We start from the raw sequence: 20,163 nt of genomic DNA on the forward strand, positions 1-20,163 counted from the left end.
TGTAATTTTCCCTCATGTACAGACAGACATTTAATTCAAACATTACCCCTCTAGTTACAATGTAGTAGACCTACACGCATTTAAGTACAGTTCTAAATGTGGTAAAATTTTAAGCATCCAGACTCCCAGGCCATTTAGGCCAGTGAAAATGATCTCCCTGACTAATGTACTGCCTGGTCACTGCTTCCTGGGCCAAACCTTGACTGTGAACACAGATATTCTGTTTACTGAGCAGATATTCAGCTCTATGCTCCTTCTGTCCTCCATATTTCTTTGAAATTTGAGGGGAGGAGTTTATGCTGCATCATTGGGCTTGCAACACACATTCTGTCTTCAGCAAGGCCTCTTCATCAATATTCATCAGGAGACAGCAAATGATTTTAACTTCAACATTGAACAGTAAAGCTGAGAATCTGGTCATTAAATATAATACCTCCGCTGTGAACAATGCAGAAAGTATATAGCATACCAGTACGTAAACTAAACCTGTAGCTGGAGGCTAAGCAGAATATATAAATATATGACATGGAAATATCTTCTTTACCTGATTTATTATTCATAGAAAAATCTTTACACTTAGATGTGACTGATGTGTCAGATTCACCAAAGCATATTGACCTTTTTTCACCTCATCGATATGAAACAGTAATTTTAGTGACTGGAAAATAATTCCTTTCTGAAATGTACTGTACAGAGCAATCCCACACAGCTATTCTAAGTGTATGTCTCAGTTGGAGAGAAATAGCTTGTGACTTTTTGCTCAGGTACACAGCGAGTTGTCACATCAGATAAACGCTGTCACACTCAAGGGTCCGCGCTGCGCTGAACACTAAGTCCAGGCGAGCTGGAGGGACACAATGTCTGAAAACGCAGGCGAACAAAGACCTGTCTGTAACATCAATTCTGGTCCCCTATCAATATGAGCAAATGCGGCATGACGTGAATAGACAATGCGCAGTTGCTCGATGGAGCATTAAATTGATATTTTGAGCAGTGTCATGTCTTTCCTACTGTGCTGTATTGCCAGGTATTCCACAAGATGAATCCAACCAGGGCCTTCTGCAGCTCCTGTCACTCCCGTTCCTTTATGATACCATGTTTATCTGCCGCCACTCATACAAAAGGCAGCCACGTATCTTCAGAGGGTTTAGTGCTGCACTTCCATTCACATATTGCCTGAAAGCCTTTACCTGAAGAAACATGGCAATGCAATCATAATCAAAAGAGGAGTCAGAGTGACATAGAGGTTATGGTGCTCTGATTCCCAAGTAAAACACTACTGTTGTAACCCTGGGCAAGATACTTGCCCTGAAGGGTTCAGCAGATGTCCACCGTATAATTGGATAGTATGTAAACATGTTACAGCAATTTCCAGTACTAAAGAACATATGCATATTCATTCAAGCTGAATGAGCAACAGTGTCAGACCAGGCTAACAACACTCACTGACCGGTGAGTGTGAGCATAACACTATTCCATGAGTTAACTGGTGCCTACCATGAGGTAGCTGGTGCAACCTGACTAGACAAAGGAAGCCAAGTATACTATCATACATCACAGTTGCTAACTCACAGAATCCAAATCACATCACAGCAAGTACTACAAGGAGCAGGTGTTAGCTGGCTAGCTGGGATTGAGGTGGAACATGTAATTCGGAACATGTTAAATCTCCCTGGATGAGGAGCACTTATGATCAAATAAACCATGGCAATAATAACGTTTAAGAGGAGCTTTGCAGGCATATCTGCATGGAATTGCATAGAAAAACAAGCAGCAGAAAGAAAATCACATTTTCTAAAATGCAAAGAGTTTGGGGGTAAAATAAGTGCTGTAAGACAAATGTAACGGCAACACCAGCTGTGACATTTCAAACACAGATGAGAGCAGCAATTTCAAGTAATCTGAACTTTCAGGGCTTTTGTATACTGGAGCAGAAAGGGAGATGCATGGTACAGTGGTAACAAATCCTTGTCCATCATCACCACAATCTCATAAGGAACAAAAGGGAGTCATTACACTTGCAGTCGCAGAGATGTGACTCCATTTGTGATGAAATGGGTTTGTATATGGCATTTAGCAAAAACAGTCAGTCCAAAAGGAATCATAGACTGGTTTGTTTCTGTTGTCATTTTGCTGAATCAACTTGAAGCAGTTCCTTTCAGTTTACGGTCATGCCCTTGTGATCAAGCCTCCGGTCATGTTTTTTTGTGGATTTCAGTCTAATAGTTTCAAAGCAAATTACATCAATTATGTTCATGTGTGTCCCTGTTCATCTCGTAAACGGACCTAAAAGGATATTTTTTAGGTCTCTGCAGTCGGAATATTAAGTTTGCTTTCATTGAAATCACAGTATAGAAGGCTGTTGCCCCCCTAAGCAATGAAATTAATGTTTCTGTCCACTGCCCTTTCTTAACCAATGCTTGCTTTTTTACCATGGAAGGGAAAATTGCTTTTGGCATCAAGTGTGAAATTTTCCAAGAATCAATTTCACAGAAAACTTAAATCAATATGCTACAAGCTACAATCAAACACAATACACTCACATACTAACTCTTGAAAATATATATGCTATGTACACACCAAACAATACATGAATATTTATAAAGTAATAAGGATTTTGGGCAGCCCTTTATCTTCTGAACAGCTTCAGTTATTCTTAGAATGCTGCTATACAAGTTTTGAACTGTTTCTAATGAGATATTGGATGAAGTGGAAACATACTCTGCACTGTATTTCAGAACTTCCCTTAAAGGTTCAATGATGTTTAGATCTGATGATTGGGGGGGGGGGCTATGGAAGGCACTTGACTTCATCCTGGTGTCCATGAAACTGCATTTGAATCTGTTTAGCAGTGTGTATAGGGGCGTTATCATCTTAGAATATGGGAACATTTTGAGGAAAGGACGCTTGCACCATAGGGTGCACCTGGTCACCTACAATGGCTTCGAATTACTTGGCTGTAATTATACCATACAGGGTAATAATCAGACACAATGACTCCTACAAGATGACTGCCCATATAAAACACATGATTCCACCATATTTAACAGTTGGGAACAGGTAGTGTGGGTTGAAGGCTTCCTTTAGCTTTCTCCAAACATAAACCTGTCCAGATGTAGGAAAAATAATAAAAGACAACTCATGAGACCATGTTACTTTCTTCCACTGCTCAGAAGTCCAGAGTTTGTGTTCATTATGCATCAGCTCTGATATAAATATCAGCTTTGTGAAGCTCATGATGCACATCTTTTGTTGAAACTAGGTCATAGAGGTGTAGATTTAGTTCTGTGGTCATTTTTGAGACCATTGTTTTTTAATAAATTGTTTTTTTTTATAAATCATTTAACATAACATGTATGTAATTTATTATGTATTTTCAATTATTTTATATAGAAACCTCTTTTCAGCTTTCCTTTCCAAAACAAAATAATCTCCAGAGGCACAGTGTAGGATCAAGACAAAAAAGCCAATACCAATGTGCCAAAGTGCAGAGCCCACCAGCTGTTCACTGCAGGCTATCCAGGGCCTCTTATCGACTGTGTGGCTGCACCTACTGCATAACCATTCCTTGACTTTCCATACACGTAGAGAGTTAGGTAAAGCTGCGGTATGAATGCTTGATGGGCAGCAAAACAGAGAAACATTTCACATCAGGTTGGGCCTGTCTTCAAAAAAAAATTTCGCATTCAGAGAAACTTTTGATTGATGCGTTCCTGACTTTCCAGTTCATAGAGGCAGGTTGATGGATGCGGCTCTAAAGCGACGCGTAACGCACTCCAATGCAGCATCCATCAATTCGGCAAACAAATGCAATTTCACTCACTGTTCTTTCAAATTGTGTATCTGTGCTGAAGAGTTCACAGCTGTGATTTTTACCAGCGGTGAACTTCCACGTAACGCATAAAGCATGGCCTTGGTTTCAGATATGCCCCGGGCTCTGTGAGTGATGGGAACTTGTTCTCACAGTGTCCTAGAGCGTTCTCTGTGAGTCCTGTGAAAGGAGCATGATAAAAGGGATTCCAGCACGGCTGGCTAAAAGAGAACAATACGACCCCACAGTGAATCATACAACTGTCTGCACATTATCTGTCCTGTCCTAGAAGAGGTGTGATTTAGCTATTTATTGTAGCCCTACGGAGCTTAAACTTTCTAAGATATATATACATGAATGACAGACTGTGTTGTAGAAGAAAGCAACCAATCAGAAGTCCCAAGAGAGCATCAATGCCTCACAGACACGCCCACAGGGTCCTGGAACACCAGGCAGGTTTTTTTTTTTTTCAAAATCACCTTCAGCTGAAGTGGCCTTGAATGATTTATGTGATTTGGGATTAGATAACCATTATGTGTGTATGCCGAGGAATACATTTTGGAGATCAGTTCTGCTCCTGGCTAAAATACCCTGAAGAAGAGTGCACATTCGTTTTCAATGTGATACAAAAATGCAATAAAATTGTGTTGAGTTTAATGTTGATAGATTTTCTTGCTTTCACTCAAATACTTTGTGCTCTACTCTGACACTAATGGTGATGTGCTGTTAAACACTCAATTGTCATTTTGACCATGTTTTAAAAGCACATATCTTTTATTGTTCTTTAACTTCCTTTGCTAATAGAAAGGTCCCTCTCTCTCTCTTTCTCTCTCTCTCTCTCTCTCTCTCTCTCTCTCTCTCACACACACACACACACACACACACTTCCATAATATAACATAAATGCTTTCTGCTCTGTAGTACTGGATGAAATATAAGCTCGCTCATTATTATTTTTTATAAAAACTACTAATATTCTCCATCACAAAAAAAAGAGTGAAAACACTCACTGATGTGTGAAACATCAGCTGTAGCGTCTGCAAGTTGTAACAGCACCCTATGGAAAGACTGCTAAATATCGCCTTCAAAAGAAAACAATAAGCCTTTGTCATTACATCCCCGAAATTGCAGGTTCGACCCCAAATACAATCAGACCCAGGCTGTCAAGTGAATTGCATCAGAGTGATCTTCTTTATTGTTCTGTGCAGTTGAGGGAGAAGTCTTTTAGAGCGGTTCCCCTGAGTTAAATTGCTTTCAAACCAAAGTGCGGCAGAGCAGGCTACTGGACACGGTCACAAACTGTCTGATCAATGAAGAGTTGTTAAGATCAGAAAATCTATATCTGCAACAGGAAAGGCGATCCATTCGCTGATGACTTTTCTTACATCTCAGCTACCGAAAAGACCAATGACGAAGAGATTATGTGGTTGAAAGGAAACCGTAATCTACTGTGATGTGAAACAGGGCACCCAGTCTTCAGGGAGTTGATGGGATTGGGCTCAAGGTATCCACATTGCTCGGCCTGCCACTGAACATGTCTATACGCACAGAAAGTGGCTATCATTACTTTCATTTGCTTGAATGAATGTGAAAATAGACACCAATACTATCAATATCTATGTAAAACTGAAAATGGCAGTGATGACTGAATAATACTCATTCATTATAATGCCGAGAGTCCATCATTTAATTCTGTGCCTGTTTTCAGTTTTTATTGCATAGGTAATGGGGAATAAATTGCGGGAGAGAGCAACCCAGACACCCAAAATTCATATGAAATTGAGAAGAGAAAGAGAAATTGTGTCCATATGTAGAAAACTGAATGATGACTAAGACAACAGTGATAGTCAGACCTTTTTGTTTTGCTCTAAAACTTAATCTCTTGAGCATATTTTCCATTAGATTAATTTACTGGTATTTAGCAGATACTCTTATCCAGAGCAACTTACGTAGGTTACAATTTTTTTAAAACACTTTTTTTAAACATGTTACCCATTTACACAGCTGTATATATTAAATGAGGCACTTCTGGGTTAAGTACTTTGCCCAAGGGTACAACAGCAGTACCCCAGCGCAGATTTGAACTGGCAACTTCTAGGTTACAAGACCTGCTCCTTACCACTATGCTACACTGCTGCCCTACACTGAGCCAGCCCCAACACTCCATGTCTGATTTAAAGTGCCCTCCCTGGTGTTTCTATGAGTATGCCTGACACCTGTTCTTCCTCCAGTCCCTCCTCCCCAGCCCTTAACCTCCCTGACCACAACCCCTGAGCACTTTCACTCCTCTGCTACCCCAAGCACATGGTGCCCCAAAAATAATTCCCTGACCGGGAATCGAACCCGGGCCGCGGCGGTGAGAGCGCCGAATCCTAACCACTAGACCACCAGGGAAGCTATAGTCTCTGAAAGGCATTGTGTGCCTATTAGTCTTTGGCATGTTCTTATTCATCAACAATCCACTATCAATACATTAATGAAAGGGCAAAAGTCAAAGTCCAGACTTTTCTTTATGTTGGTATTTTCAGTATATTCAAAGAATGTATTAGCAGTATTTGATACTGTTGATTAACTGATAAGCTGGTCTCTTCATTAAAATGAATCCTACAGTATCTACAGTATGATCATAGTGTACTACAAGAACACCATTAGACGGAGGCCTCCAAAGCTACACTGAAATAAATTAGCCCTCAATAAAACAAGATCAGTCAGAGTGTGTTGCAATCTGGGAGTAATTCAGATGCGTCCCACACACAGAGCTCAGGGGACGTTTATGATGATGCGGGACCCGTTAGTGCAAACACAAATCAACTTCGAGGCCGTGACTGTTCTGCCCTGGATGGGCGTAGCGTGGCCGCCCCACCCCAGTGGAGCGTGAAGCGTTGAGGGTTTGCGACAGCGCTGACAGGCAGGTCCTCGGGGACCATCCCGCCTCAGGAGCAGAGGAAAGGTGGGGATTCCCTGAGCTCCCCCTGTCTGAAGGATCACCCACTCAGTGCACGCTTCACATGGCATGGCTTTCTACCTGAAAATCCGTCTGTGGCTGCGTCTTCGTACTGCCACGCGCCATCTGGTTCAGTGCACGGTTGTTGCCGACGGCACTTCTAGAGGAAAACAAGAGCATTAAAGGTCAGTTTGTCAGCAGGGAAGTGGTCTGCTCAGCACTAAAAGTGAAAATAAAGGCACGAATTTCCCTGTGCAGATTATTCACGGCGACCAGTAGTTATCACTGCTAGTGAAAACAGCACCAAGGAATTTTCCATACGCTTAGACAAAAACTGCCCTAAAGGAGAGACTTTATTGTGTAGTAAATGTCAAACAATATTTGTTATTCTGTGTCTCACATATATACGGAGCATACCATATAATCAAGTTGCATAATTTGATGCTCATTCTACTGCCTGAGGTTGTGTGTGTGGAGAATAACAATGATCAAAACTTAAATATATTCTGGCAATTGTGCATTTAATCATGCTTGATTGATTGAACCTACTTGCATTAAACTCAAACTCTTAGCTAGCGCTGTACCTACAATCTGGAGAGCCAAATTACCATTTTAATTACTGATTAAAAGCTTTGCTTTCTCAGGGTGCTCATACACTAAGCTCAGCAGACGTAATATTTTTTTAATCATCCACAGCGATTTGCATCATCTTAATTTAATGAATATCAAATATCGCAGACATGCAGGATATATATCCTACTACTTTTCATGTCTGATTTATCCAGATAGTACAATGATGCTATGTTTTGACTAGTTCTATTGTTTTTTAATATAGGATTCAATTTTCTCCTGAGTTTTAAATATAACTGCTATCACAATACTTTATAAAGGTTATTTGATCAATTGAGTTTTGCTTAGAAGTAAAGCACCCAAAGTCCTACACAGTTACAGTGCTTCTCATGTGAATGTAGCCAAATTAATTATGAATGTCCAACACTTTTTTGTGTCTGTAAAAAAATGCACATTGTAATGTATTCTGTTTATCTATTTATGGCTTTGATGTGACAGAATATAAAATGACGATGCTGTTTTTCCACTTGCTGCCTGTGGGACGCAACGGCTTGTAAACTGGTTTCAAACCTTTCCCATGATCTTTCCCTCTGTTCCCTGAGGGTCTCAGCTGTCATGATCATACTCATTCAGGAGACTCCTCTGGGTACACACTTACCCAAAATCACCCACATGCCCCATGGCATGTAATATTTCTTGTGGAAGAATTTATTGCCTTTATAACATGGCCCTGGTGTTCAGGCCAGCCCAGAGAGCCCTGCATTTCTAAGGGGTCAGATTTTCAGCGCAGGGGTGGAGATTGCAACATTTCTTAGGGAGTGATTACTATTCCCTGCCGATCTGTGGCAGAAATGTCAAACTCAGCTCCCTGGGGCATTTAATTCATTTTCATTTTGTTTTGTTTGCGTGTGCTTTTGGAGCAGTCATTTATGACTCTTGAAGGTGGCATAACAGAGAATACTTGTACATGTGGAAGGAGTGAACTGATCTGGACTGAGAACATGACTTACAGTGAAGAGCGTGGCTGATCCCTCAGATGATTGGACACCCTGGCTTTGTTTTGTTTTTTTAATTTTATCAAAAGGGGGAAAAAACAAAACTGTCATACTGCACAGATTGTGTAACAGCCATTGTACAACAAAGTGCATGACTAGCTAACAGCCAGCTCTTTTCAATGTACAGCAAGCCAAGTCTACAGTCTCCACGTCCCTGTATAAGGCTGTCTGCCCTGGCACATAATACAAACAATGTTGCACTTTTGGCAGTAAAAGCGTATGGGAGAGGGCAAAAAGCCAGGGTTGGATGAGATTATACATTAGTGGACTTGTTTTATGCAATTCATGACCGACAGCTAATGTGATTATTAATGAGCGACGCGTCAATAATGGAAACAGCACAGATTCACAGTGATAATTTGCATATTATAATTTAACATTTGCTATAAATTAAAAATTTAATTTGTTCTCTCCTTCTCTGAGACATGCAAATTATTCCAAAGCATTTCTCTTTGTGCTCCTGTTGGATAATTGATGTAAATGTGCATAGGCTTTACTGGGAATGCAGGTTCCAAATGCATGCGTCTGCTTTTATCCACCAAAAAAAAAAAAAAAAAAAAAATCACCGAAAATAAATCTGCCCATAGCGAACCCTTGGTGGTACATAAGATCTGAATTACTATGGCTGCTGTGGCATGAAGAGGCAGATGTGAGGGATACACCTCTGGCCAAGATATCTGCGAATTACACAGCCATTACACCAAACCACATCTGTTATTCTGACTGACAGTAATTAAATCTTTGGTATGAGTTCAAACACAAACCCACACCATAAAGAGGAACAGTTTGTACTTTTTTTTCAAGCATGAAATAAAAAGAACAAAATATCAAGGTTCCTATTAGGCAGTTTACCCATGCACCTACACTGTAATAAAGGGTGGTGTTTCATAAACATAAATGGCTGAATGATGTTTGTACCTTTGTACAAGAGTTTGGGGTTAGGCGCTGGTTTTGGTTTAGGTTACAGCATTGGGGGTTTTGGGTGAAGGTACAAAAAGCCCAGGAGCTATCCAAAATGACAAGTGTTACAGCAAATATTCAAAATGAATACAATGAAGAACATAATTTTATTTATAACAATAAATAAAATATATGGCTATCCAGGTTAGCAGTTCAGTTGTGAATATAGCAGAGCCATGAAATCAGTCCAGAGAGGGTTATGTTAAAGGCATTTATTAATGAAATACACACTCTGAAATGCTTCCTTATGAACACGTCAGAAAAACGATCTTAGTTCTCTTTGCTTGACTTAACTTTGACCCAAACTCCTTTCACATGGCAAGGAAAACAGACATTTTTATAACATGTGCAATAAATAATCATAATACAAAAATAAAGAAAAAAAATGACACTGAAATAAGTGCCTGTGTTTTAACACAAATCTCAAAATGTGTCACAAAAACATTGAGAAGGAAAGAACCAAGATTACAATGAAAAACTGAATGACCTCCCATCTTGTTTAAGTGTGCATTAGTGTGATCCGAGACTCCCTGTCGCCAACGGCACGGAGACAGAGAAGGCAATCAGTGACCTGAGAAAACGACAGGAAAGTAAAAGAAACCTGGAGTTTTCAGTTGCAGCTTTGAACCATCTGAGAAGCGTATATTGCACATTTCTTTCATACAAAATACACGGACCACACTGCCACGCTGTCTATTTTAAGACCTTCACCCAAAGGAGCATTTTATGTGGCTGTTGCACACAGAGAACGGTAATCCAAATCACATTCACAACAATACAACAATACAATGAGAATAAAACAGACCACATACGTTATAAGGGTTATAATTTAGTTTTACCATAGGCTCCTTGTGCAAAGTAACCTCTGGACCGAATCCATTTTCAAAGTAATAACAGTAATCATTTGTTATTAACCGATAGGAAATTCAAACCTGGACCTGAAACTCCTAAATGCAAATTAAAGAAAAATTAAGATCCTGAAGAAAAAACAGGGCAACTGACAAACTGCAATGGCTGAGCTACAAAAAAAAAAAAAAAAAACCTTTTCATTTTGAACTGTGAAATTGATGATGGCAATTATGGCTCATGGGGACTTGCCAGTGTGAAGGCTGGGTACTGCAGCTTTCTCTGCTTAAAAAAAAAAAAAAGAAAAAAAAAAAAAAAAGAACCAGGACCAGCTGTTTGAAAATGGCATAGTGAAAGCTTTGCCATCCCATGTGCGCCGATTTGGTAGAAGAGTTTAACATGTATAGCACCCTTTGTCGCTTCCCATCAGTAAACCATGTCCCTTTTCATCTTTTTACACAGCTATCTGTCGAGTCTCAACAAAACATTCAGCTGGGGGGGTGGGGGGTCGGGGGGGCACAAGAACGCAATTTACCCAATAAACAGCAGGCAGTCAGTGTCGTGATGGGCCCGTCCGAAACATCCGCACTCAAGAGGAGCACCTCCATGACGCTTAACCAACTGAACATCGCAGCACGACCGGCCCCAGCCTGGTGCGTGTTTCAGAGACGGCGTCTCATATCTACTGCCGTTGACCTTCGGAGCTCGTTTCGACAGGGAGCAGCCATGTGTTTCCCTGCCCCTGCCAGACGGTCCTCGCTAAAGTGGGTCTCACACAGAGGCCGCGTCTGAATGCCTTCTATTAAGAAACACTAAAAGGAAGGCTGATTACAGACCATTACTCTGGTACTCAGACGTCCAGAGCGAAGGAGCCATCAGCCTCCCAAAACAAGGGCAGGGACTGATATTACAGAGAAAGAACAACTTCAAGTAGCTTTAGGGCTGTTGAAAGGTTTAATAGCCTATACCATGAGAGACTGAAAGGAATGTCACAGCTTTTAGTTTGGTTAAAGCTAAGACTTTCTTGACTGAAGTAAAACAGATGGTTCACAACAAAATACCATGAGACCCATCTGTGTCCAGAGTCAGAAACAGATGAACTTCAAAAGATGACGAATATGACCATGGGGACACATCTTTATTGTCTTTCTCGTTTCAACTGCATTTATGGACATAAACTACATTCCGCAGGGTTCCAGGTGCAATAGCCTTTGATTCTCCCAACAGCGCTCATCTCTCTAAGCTAGGCCTAAAACGGCATGCATGTATCAGTCAGCAGCTGCCAGCTCTGGTGGGGGGGAAAAAAAAAAAAAAACAGCCTTCAACCAGACACTTCACATCCAAATCACCTGCAATGTTGTGACACAAGATGCCAGCAGGGCAACTCCATTGATCCACGTCTCAAAAGTGACAAATCACTTCCCAACTACAAGAGAGCCAGCTACCAAACACAAACGCACCGACCCCTCCAAGGCATCAAAGTTCCCAACAGAATGCACGTTCTTCGAGCCGAACGGCGAGAGGCCACACTATTTGCGTAATGAGAGCTGTTCCGCACCATGTTGAGTTGACACAGTTATAAACATTAGCACCACGCTGCACTCCAGTCAAAGAGGACGTGCAGCATTCGCCGTGGCATGGATTCGAGCCACGCTTCAGTTAGATCGAAAGGATTCCTGAACAGTTAATCACGCCAAAGAACAAAACACCCAATAGGTAAAAAACGAAATGTAACATGCCTTTGACTAATTATACCAAGTTCTTAAGAACTCAGCTTCTATACATACAGAAGGATGTGTTCAGATTTTCCACTGTATACCTCTTCCTTCTGCAGTTACATATTACAATGAAAGCCATGCTATTAAAGCAAGCATTCGTTGCAAATGTAAAATACTGTGTTCAACTTAAGGCAAAATTGAACAACAGCAGCCAAGACATTTTCTATTATATCTTAAACAGCCAATTTGCGAATCATTAATTTACGCATTGAGTGAGCCGAGAGGCTTGACAACCGCTGGGCGTATTCTGGGCAAATCATGGTGAAAGGCATTTGGGAGTGATCTCGTCAGGCAAATGGCAGAAACCTGAAATACAAAGAGCATTTAACAGATTACCAGCCATTGCTGCTGTATCTTTACTGAATTACTAAAGTGTGTCTTAGGGGTAGCACCAAAAGGCTAATGCGTGGGCGACAGCATAATGCCGCTGAGGCTGTCTGAGAAACACAGGGCTTCTCCCCATAAATAAACTGCTGCCTGCACTTGTATTGCTATACCTTTCAAACAGATTTTGTTGTATAATGTAGGAAAAAGCCCTTAGTTTATGTATCATATTTCCGAGAGAGAGATTATTTAATGACTACGCACAGGGGAAAAAAAATGTAACAACATTTTCTGCACAGATGTACTTTTATATTACAATTGGATGGTAATAATAGGCATTTTAGCTTCCACTTCCAGAGCCAATACATTTCATTTGTATGAAACAAACAAGAGCAGAGATTAAAGCATTTGGGCTTTTAAAAAATGTGTCATAGTGTTACTCTCTTTATTATTTAACATGTCCATAACACAAAAGATGAATACATAGTGTTTTTTCCCCTCATAAACTTATCAGATATTTGCAGAGGAATAAACATTTATGAAGCATCTCCTAAAAGGATGTTCATGGACTGATGGACATGCTGGTGCATCAAGATGGTGAGTAGCATTAAACTATGAGCTGGAAACATTAAAATCACTCACACTAACACGCACCATCTAATACTTAAACCACTGCAAAATGCTGTTTATCATAATCATAGCAGGGAGAAAACACTGAAAGATCGCGTCCGTTTGGGTAACTTCACATTTCAATTCAGAAGTAGGAAAACAACCTGCTCTTGGATGTTCACTGCAAATGTAGCAGACAGAGGGAATTAAATATGTTTCATCCATTCAAATTTAATAGAGCCACTCTTTTTTTTTTTGTTTGTCAGTGCTAGATACATTCTCCTTAGTGGACGCTGGCCATGGAACAACAGTAACAGGAAAGGCAAGAATACAAGTCTATTTTGATCTGTGTACAACTGGGGATCAGCTGGTAAAAAAAAATTGTTTGCATATCACAGCGGCTTTCAGCTACTGTCACATCCAGAGTTAACATCCAAAAGAGATTAGCTGATCCACAGAATGCTTCGTTACAGCAAATTTTGATGTAGAAATGATATTTCAGAGGAGCTTTGCCATATAAAAAATGAATATTGGTCTTCCTACTCACCTGTAATAATTTCATAATTTAAAAGAACTTATTACATATGGATTCATGTCTTTAATTCAGTATATACATTCAGACAGTTTGCCATAGAGTAAGGAGAAGTCAAAGGGGTTACTTGTGCCTTTGGCACTGAAGGTAGCAATGAAATCAGAGACCATGTTGCTCAGGGACGGTGGGACACTGACGCTCCGACAGGCTGCTGGATGAACGATGTTTCTAGGAATCCTACACTCGCTGTGACTGGAATGACTGAGGAAACAAGACAAGTAGCTAAAAAAAGGACGGGAAATGAGCCAGTGCAAATCATTTTGTCTGCTTGTAACTGACACCTTGATTTAAAAGTTTAAATCGACACATGTTTGTCTGAAATATCACACATAGTCTGCAAAATCCATCAATTGTTGGTACATATTCAGATGGGGGCAGCAAAGATGGTATGCCATCTAAAAAAATGTTCCATTGCATATTCAATGAGCCACAAAGGGATTCCTTATTTGAACTTGCTGGAAGGACATTTCATACAGCAAAGCCAGGGAGATATATCAGGGTCAAAACCAGTTCCCAGTTATGGAAATTGTCTCCAAAAAAATTTGCTTCCACAATGGCAATGAAACATCAAATAACCCTAATCTTGTACCAGAAGGACTCGATCACTATACGCAAACTTTTTTTTTCAACACAGGATAAGATGCCCTTACACTTACTAATAAAGAAGCTGGTATGCATTCCAAATGAACTCCATCTTCCATTTCTGTTCCTTATCTTCCATGACTACATATGTGCAGCCCCAATGATAGAACTTTTGGAAACCATAACATTCTCAAATCTCTCTCATAATGACTTTTATATACAATATTGGTATATAGAACATAAATTACTACACATAAAAAAATCAATTCAATCTATTCACAATTGACTCAAAAAAAAAAAAAAACAAAGAAAAAATTCTCAGAGACAATACACAACTCAATAAACAGCTTAGAAACTGTCATATATAACTATATATTTATATATACTTTCTGTGCTCCCAAGACTCTGTAAGTGAAACCTGAAAGAAAATGTGTTGTTAAAAACCTCCACCCCAAAATTAGCGCTGTCTATGCAGACGACCGCGCGAGAATAGGGAAAAGAAACGCCATGTAGGTGTTGCAGTAAACGAAGTAACGTCGTGTGATTCCTCAACACCTTGTTCTCGCGTAAGCAGAGCACCTGTAGAGTCTTGGGTCCTCGTCTCTCTTCTGTACAAAAGTATAAATATATGCTATCATTTTTTTTCACATGTTTAGGATGCAGCGGACAAAAAAAAGGCTGGTTTTCACAGCCCGCCAGTTACAGAGACACTTCCTGGTCATGGTTTGCTGGTTTGTGTTTTTTTTGTTTGTTTGTTTGTTGTTTTTTTTTTTTTGTCTTCTTTGTATTTTTTGGTGCTCTCCATGCTGGGTTGATCGTCTCTGCATAAATAATACGTTCCAGGCCAACCTCTCAGTCCGACTACAGCAGATCCATCTTAGGTCTGTAATGCAAGAGAAGAGGGGACTTCTGCAAAAGAAGACACAAACGAACAGGTTAGCAACAGCTTTGTTAATACTAGTCTGTTCTTTAGAATTTTCATACCAAACAAAGCATTTAAGTCTAAGGAAGCACACTGCATTTGTTGCCTTATGCAAGAATTGAAAGAAATCTGTTATTTGTATGAATAAAGGGTAAATAGAACATGATTGACTGGCAGCACAAACCAGTAAAACAAGTGCACTTTTAAGCATCACACTCTTGAAAATCAATACTATGAAAAAGGAAAAAAGGAGAAATTCTGTAATTGAATTCTTAACAGTTACCTTAAATCTCCATCTTGTCACAACTACAAATTTCAAAGTGTGGTCCTTCCCCAGGATTTCTTCATTGCATAAAATGTCCAGCTGATCAAAGGGAATATATTAAAAGGCATATCATTAAACAGAAAATGTCTGCATTTGAACACAGCATGAGAGTCAGTATACATCGCAGTTCACTCACAACCCAGAAATAAACTCATCGTATTATTTTTACACAAGGAGAATTCTTGAGATTTAAATCATGCTTGGAGGATGAATTAATATTAATTATCTGCATTAAAAAATTGAGCAGCCACACTCTACCTCTGAACACATTTCTAAAGGACGTGTCTGCAACACTCTCTCCTTTACCCTCAAAACAACTTCTCGGGTCAGGGTGTCTTCCTCAAAGAACAAAGAAATCTTTCTTTGCTTTTAAACAGACCCAAATACTGTCTGCACTGGGATTTCTGACAGCACAGCAGCTTATTTGTACCTAACGCTAATCAAGAGAAATCCCTTAAAACCAATCTGGTATCTCGGAATCTGCTGTCATCTCCACTATTAAATCAATACCCAGATCCAGTACTGAGAGCCTCAGGATTAGGAGCGTGTGAACCTGACAACATGACAGCGACCCCTGCTGGTAACAGAGAGTATCTCTACAAAGGATGGGGCTTCTTTTGTGCTTTTGAAAAACGAGACAATAGCAATCAGGGATAAAGAAAAAGACTGGGAGAGGTACAACATGACTAAACACACACACACACACACACACACACACACACACATCCAGCAACTTATTTCAATAGGAAACAGACCCCATTCAAAATGTACAGCTGGATAAAACAGACATGATGGTGAAAGTGACTAGCACAGAGGTGGAGGCGTAATTATTGTTTATGGCCAACGGAGATTTAACAGGCTGTCGATACACTTTGACTGTTGATTGTAGATGTAGTGTTTTGGCAGAGAAATTTGTGACCGGCTTTTGTTTTCCCAGTCAAAACGGGTTCGCTCGACATCCGTCGCTGATGACGTTGTATAGACAATAGCAGACTAATTACAGACGTTTCTAACGGTGGAAGTTTGTAAACCAAGCCGGGCGCCACAAATCCTGCCCACTCAGCCCGTGATAGGCCGGGAAGAAGAAAAATGTCGCTTTAACAACGGAGATGATTTGTCATGTCCCCGCAGTTGTGTGGAAGATCCTCAGCCGTGCAGCTTTGACAGGCTCCACAAAACATGACAGAAAGCAGATGATATTACAAGAGCTCATTTCCCAGGGAAACATATGGCGTGTGACAAATGGCTTGGGGAGAATCATGACAGTGGATGGGGCTGGGTTATCCACTGAAGTGACAGTGCAGGTTTTTCAGTTGTTAGTGACATTAAAAAAAAAAAATATGGAAGGAAGATGGCCTCTGAGAAATAATAATTTCTCTGCGTGTCAAAGAAACATGACTAATTCACAAAAGGGTTTAAAAGTGGTAGCCTGAGAGTGACCCACAAAATGGATGGAGCCATCATGTGCGATCAGCGTCACCTAGCGATTAGCTAGGTGCGATTAGCTTCACCTAACCCACCCCTAATCAGGAGTTCTCAGAATTTGGTAATCAAGGGCCAGTCTGGGGAGCTTGCATTGGATGGAAGAGTTAAGGTGAGTTAAGTCCAGAAGACTTCATTTTCATTTACTCTACATTCACAGTGTGTGCTGTTAAGATGGTAGTTCTTAAATGGCCCCAATAACAGTACGAAATGATGACAAAATTACTCTTCTCTGTTTCATATCCTGACCTAAAATAGACTACCTTCGTTATTTAACATTTTTATTTACATTTAAAAGTTATGGAGTCATGTAGGCCTTCAGGTTGCAAAGATTCGATTCCAAAATTTAGAAGCTGTAGCATGAATCTTTTTTCTTCCAATATTTACCTTGTTTTGACAGATTTGGTCCCATTTTCGAAACCATAAACTAGCTAGCCAAACAAAAGTATAAAACTGAAGCCAGGGAGGCAGCAGAGGTGCCCTGGTTGCTAGGCACCAACAATTTTATTAAAAGGACCTCAAAGAGACAGCATGGGCATGGGCTTTGGCTGGCTTGCACTTTGGCAATGCCTCCATTAGAAGGTCCATGAAGCCGTACTGTGCTATTAATAGAAGATTTGAAAACCTACAGGAGAATCCTAGAAAGAACACACCATCAGGAACATAATGAAGGTGGGATCAGCAGGTGTCAGTTAAAAGAGATCCAGTCCATCTCTTCACCCCCCCCCCCCCCCCCCAAAATCCGTATTCCCCCCAACCCCCCCAATCCATCTCTCCCCCACCCCCACCTCCCATCCGTCGACCCCATCCATCCACCCCCAGCCCAGCGCTACCTCGTTAAACGACGTCAGGTTGAGCTTTTTGGCGATGAACTTCTTGAGGTGCAGGACGGTGGCCTGCGCCGAGCAGCGGATCCATTTACGCTTGAGCCCGCGGAGCTTGCTGCTGTTGCACTCCAAACAGATGCTCACCTTCGGGGGGGGGGTGGAGGGGAGGGAGAGGGGGGGGGGTTAACGAGACACGCAGCTGTCTTTGCCGGGTATTCTGGAGGCGGGCCTTCCTCCATCTCACTGCATGAGAGGTGAGCCACACTCAGGTTTCCCCTGGTGCAAAGGTCCTCTCCCACTGTCTCACACTTCACCAACTCGCTTTCATGTGCACACTCTGCTAGCTGTGTGTGTTTGTGTGTGTGTGTGTGTGTATGTATATGCACATACCTACACATAAACACACACAGCAATAATGTCAACATGCCTTTCAACCCAATAACAATGCATTTTAATACAGTGCTTTCCATGTATTAAAAAGATTAAAAGATTACATTATAAAATAAGAAGTAATTATATCGCAAGGCAGCCGCAAAGCAATTAAAAAATTAAAATGGCAGCAAGGCTCAGATTTATACAACCCCCTTATACAACTGCCACGTGGAAAACAGAAAAATGCCTGCATTTGAGTGATTGATGCGTCTTGCGATACTGAAAAGCTTTTTATATGCTAGAAAAGATGGAAAAGCTCCTGATGCAACACTTTCCATCCAAACTGAAAGAGGACGTGGATGAAAGCGAACCTTTTTCGCACGCTTCATAATAGAAGAACTGTCAGTTCTCAAGGCAGTTATTGAATTAAGAAAGCGCTGCCTCGTGCGTTAGCGGAAAGCGGCTTGAGCTTGATCCTTTCTGAAGAGGTCGCTGAAAGCTTGTGACAAACAGGAAACAGCAGAAGACGTGCTGTCAAAGCGAGGAGGGAAATATAAAAAAAAAAAAAGTTCTTCACAAACTCTCTCCAAGTAGCACTCCTGGCAGCGCGCTCTTTTTGTTTTCTAAAATCTATAAATAGTTTGACTGCGAAAAATGGCTCTTTGATATAGACGTGGAGGCGCGCTGTTGATACAGCAGGGCGCCCCGACGGAGCGCACCGATCCGCTCTTGTCGGGAGAAGAAAGGGCAGGAGAAGGAACTGGCTGCTCCTCTCTGAGGTGCCACCGCAGGTGGGTTGGCACTCGGGAGGTAGGCAGAGGGCAACCTTTCGGAACTCGTTAGATGCGCCGTGCCTCGCCAGCTGACTGTAACGCGAATGGACTGCCCACATCGCCCTGTATCTCATCCTGCTTTCATGATTATGTTTTGTGACTCAGATAATAATTCTGCAGGACAGCACTTTCCCTTGGAAAAAAAAAAGAAAAAGAAAAAAAAAAATGAGCAGAAAAATAAAGTCTGCAAAACAGCCCTGCATGACGGTTTGACTCTGTGTGTCAAACTTTCTTCCACCTCAGGGACAAGCTTGTAGAAAGACAACATGTTCTTGTTCTTCCCTCCGCATTACTAAAATGGGAGCGTACAGAGGAGCAGACAGTGAATTCAGAATTCAAACTAGACTTCTGTGCGAGGCGTCCGAGCTAATGATGACCAACACCATCAGGCTGTGAGGACAGTGCATTAGCGTAGTGGCTGTGGCACTGCATGGCTGCACCATTCTGGCAATATTCATTAATGACGCTCATAGAAATTGCTAAGTAAATAAGGCCTTTCTGCTTCCATCTCTGCAGTAGCTGTCTTTTTTTCCCCACCCCCATGTTTTGAAAAATGCTGGCTGTTGACTGTGGGACTCAGAAACTGGTTCAGCCATCATTCTTTATGTTTGCCTTTTCATAGCTATAAGCTATGCGCAGAGATATTACTTTGCACAAAAATTGTGCTTTGAATACAAATATCCACATTTAATATATGCTCCAGCTTTAGATTGTGGAATGTGCAATGCGGTGTTTTAATATTCAAGATGGGCTTCATTAATAACCTTGTCTTTGTTTTCCTTGGGTCAGCTGTTGATGTCACTTAAATTGCTACGGAATGCAATTTTCCTTTTCCCATTGAGCCAAAGCAGATGGAAATGAAGGCAGGATGCCTTTGTCCCTTGACAAGAAATGAACTGCAACCCATTCATTTCCTACTGATAGTTTAGTGTGAGGCTTTAGTGTTCCCTTTCCACCCAAAGGTCATACTTCCATGGTCGCTGGAAGTCAAGTACAGTTTTCTAAAGCCAGCCACCTGTGCCAATTTCCCCACGCATGCTGTTCTATGCATTTTAAATTCAACACAGGATCTGCAGTACACAACAACAGAAAGGTACAGAGCCTGCCCCTTTTCTCTCTCTCTGACAGCCTCTCTCTCTCTCTCTTTCTCTCTCTCTCTCTCAATGTTTACAGATATATGCACTTTGCATGATGATGTCTTTGTCAGAGTGTGCGTGACAGAAATATTACGTGTGTGTGTGTGTGTGTGTGTGTGTGTATGTGTATATTATATATATATATATATATATATATATATATATATATATATATATATATGAGAGAGAGAGAGA

The 20,163-nt window shown here is 40.9% G+C and overlaps 1 protein-coding gene and 1 non-coding gene across 2 annotated transcripts in view; both read right to left on the reverse strand.

Annotated features, from left to right (window-relative positions):
- Nucleotides 1-6,133: 6,133 nt before the first annotated feature.
- Nucleotides 6,134-6,205, reverse strand: trnae-cuc. Its single transcript has one exon. It is a non-coding gene; the product is annotated as a tRNA-Glu (tRNA).
- Nucleotides 6,206-14,468: 8,263 nt separating this feature from the next.
- Nucleotides 14,469-20,163, reverse strand: part of LOC118793408 (polycomb group RING finger protein 3) — a 39,800-nt gene continuing 34,105 nt past the window's right edge. The window contains exons 8-10 of the mRNA XM_036551578.1: nt 17,634-17,771; nt 15,277-15,357; nt 14,469-14,980 (exon numbers count right to left, since the gene is read on the reverse strand). Of these exons, the coding sequence (XP_036407471.1) occupies nt 14,933-14,980; nt 15,277-15,357; nt 17,634-17,771 (267 nt within the window). The 3' untranslated portion in view covers nt 14,469-14,932. The remainder of the gene's footprint in view (nt 14,981-15,276; nt 15,358-17,633; nt 17,772-20,163) is intronic.

This window comes from Megalops cyprinoides, chromosome 18, assembly GCF_013368585.1.
Source record: "Megalops cyprinoides isolate fMegCyp1 chromosome 18, fMegCyp1.pri, whole genome shotgun sequence".
Lineage (NCBI taxonomy): Eukaryota > Metazoa > Chordata > Actinopteri > Elopiformes > Megalopidae > Megalops > Megalops cyprinoides.